General features: G+C 38.2%; 1 protein-coding gene across 1 annotated transcript; it reads left to right on the forward strand.

Annotated features, from left to right (window-relative positions):
- Positions 1–4: 4 nt before the first annotated feature.
- LOC108357034 (protein screw-like) lies at positions 5–991 on the forward strand (the record flags this gene model as incomplete). The annotated part of the gene is made up of 1 exon (XM_017608131.1): positions 5–991. A coding segment is annotated over one exon (612 nt), but the record flags the coding sequence as incomplete, so codon positions are not given.
- Positions 992–1,348: the final 357 nt, after the last annotated feature.

Below are 1,348 nucleotides of genomic sequence, written 5' to 3' on the forward strand. Positions count from 1 at the left end.
ACTTGTTGGCGTCACAATGCATTCGCCGCTTGTGGGAGCAGCTGCATCCGCATCAGCTTTTAAATTACAACAATTGGCAGCGGCTGATGTGGGATTAGTACCAGCGCATACGCAATCTGATAGCCTTGGTTTGCAGCCCTTCATAATAGGTTACTTCAATGGTCCCGATTTGATGACGAAAATGAAAAAGAGTTCCACAAAACAACATAAACGTCGAGAGCGTCATGTTGACGCCTTTGGACATAAACCGCCGCCAGCATTGTCGCGTTTTACACATCCGGAGGCAATCTACGAGCAACCAAAAGCTTGTGAGCGCCGCAATTTTACATTGGATTTTAAATATTTGGGCATGGAGAAATCCGTTATTGCTCCAAAGACTTTCGAAGCTTACTTTTGCTTGGGTGAATGCAACTTCCCCTTGGGTACGCCCATGAATAATGCTACTAATCATGCAATTGTACAGACATTGATGCATCTGAAGCGACCAAATCTACCCAAACCATGTTGTGTGCCGATTAAGCTGGCCTCTATATCAATACTCTACTCCGTTAATGAGGATAGCGTAAATTTGATGCGTTTTTCGCAAATTGTCGCCAAGGAATGTGGATGCCGTTGAAGATGGGAAATATAAAATTATATTAATTTAAAATAATGTGGATGAAGNCCTTGCTTAAAAATATGTTCTAAAGATGAAGTTTAAGTATGTGCGTGTGTGCAAACATATAAAAATGAATTAACAACAATTTGCTTGGTCTGATTGTCCTTGGGGTAAGAATACTCAAAGTATAAATTGAAACAAGGTCCTAAACTTCGTAGAACTGCTAATATATACATAATTTGGAAAACTCAGGCAAAACAATTAAATAATTTAATTTCGTGACTTCTTCCGATATAAGATTGTTTTCATTTAAGTTCTGCAGTCTAGAAATCATGAGAAGATTATCAACATATCCAGAAAATTTCACTAGTTCTTCAAATCTAAAAGTATCAACCGTTTGTTGTTGTTGTTGTTGTAGCAGCATACAAATTCCCCAGACTTTTTGGGGAGTGTTGCTGGAGTGACAGTTCTTGGCCAGATATAAATCTGGGTCGTTCCGGTTACGTAGACCCGACTGTCGTGGGAACGGTATCAACCGTTTCATCATCAGCTGTGAACATATGTACATATACTGCCTTTCGAATATTCGAATTGTTTTAAGTTCTTGTAGGTTTATGAGTACCAAGAGTAAAATCATTCAATAACTATAACAATTTTATAGACCTAAGAATAAGAATTGCACTTTCAAATTGAACTAAGCTCAAAAAGGCACTAGCGCAGAAAAGTTTGTAACATAAAATACGAACTAGT

This window comes from Rhagoletis zephyria, unplaced genomic scaffold, assembly GCF_001687245.7.
Source record: "Rhagoletis zephyria isolate East Lansing unplaced genomic scaffold, Rhagoletis_zephyria_1.1 Rzeph_scaffold_69314, whole genome shotgun sequence".
NCBI classification, from domain to species: domain Eukaryota; kingdom Metazoa; phylum Arthropoda; class Insecta; order Diptera; family Tephritidae; genus Rhagoletis; species Rhagoletis zephyria.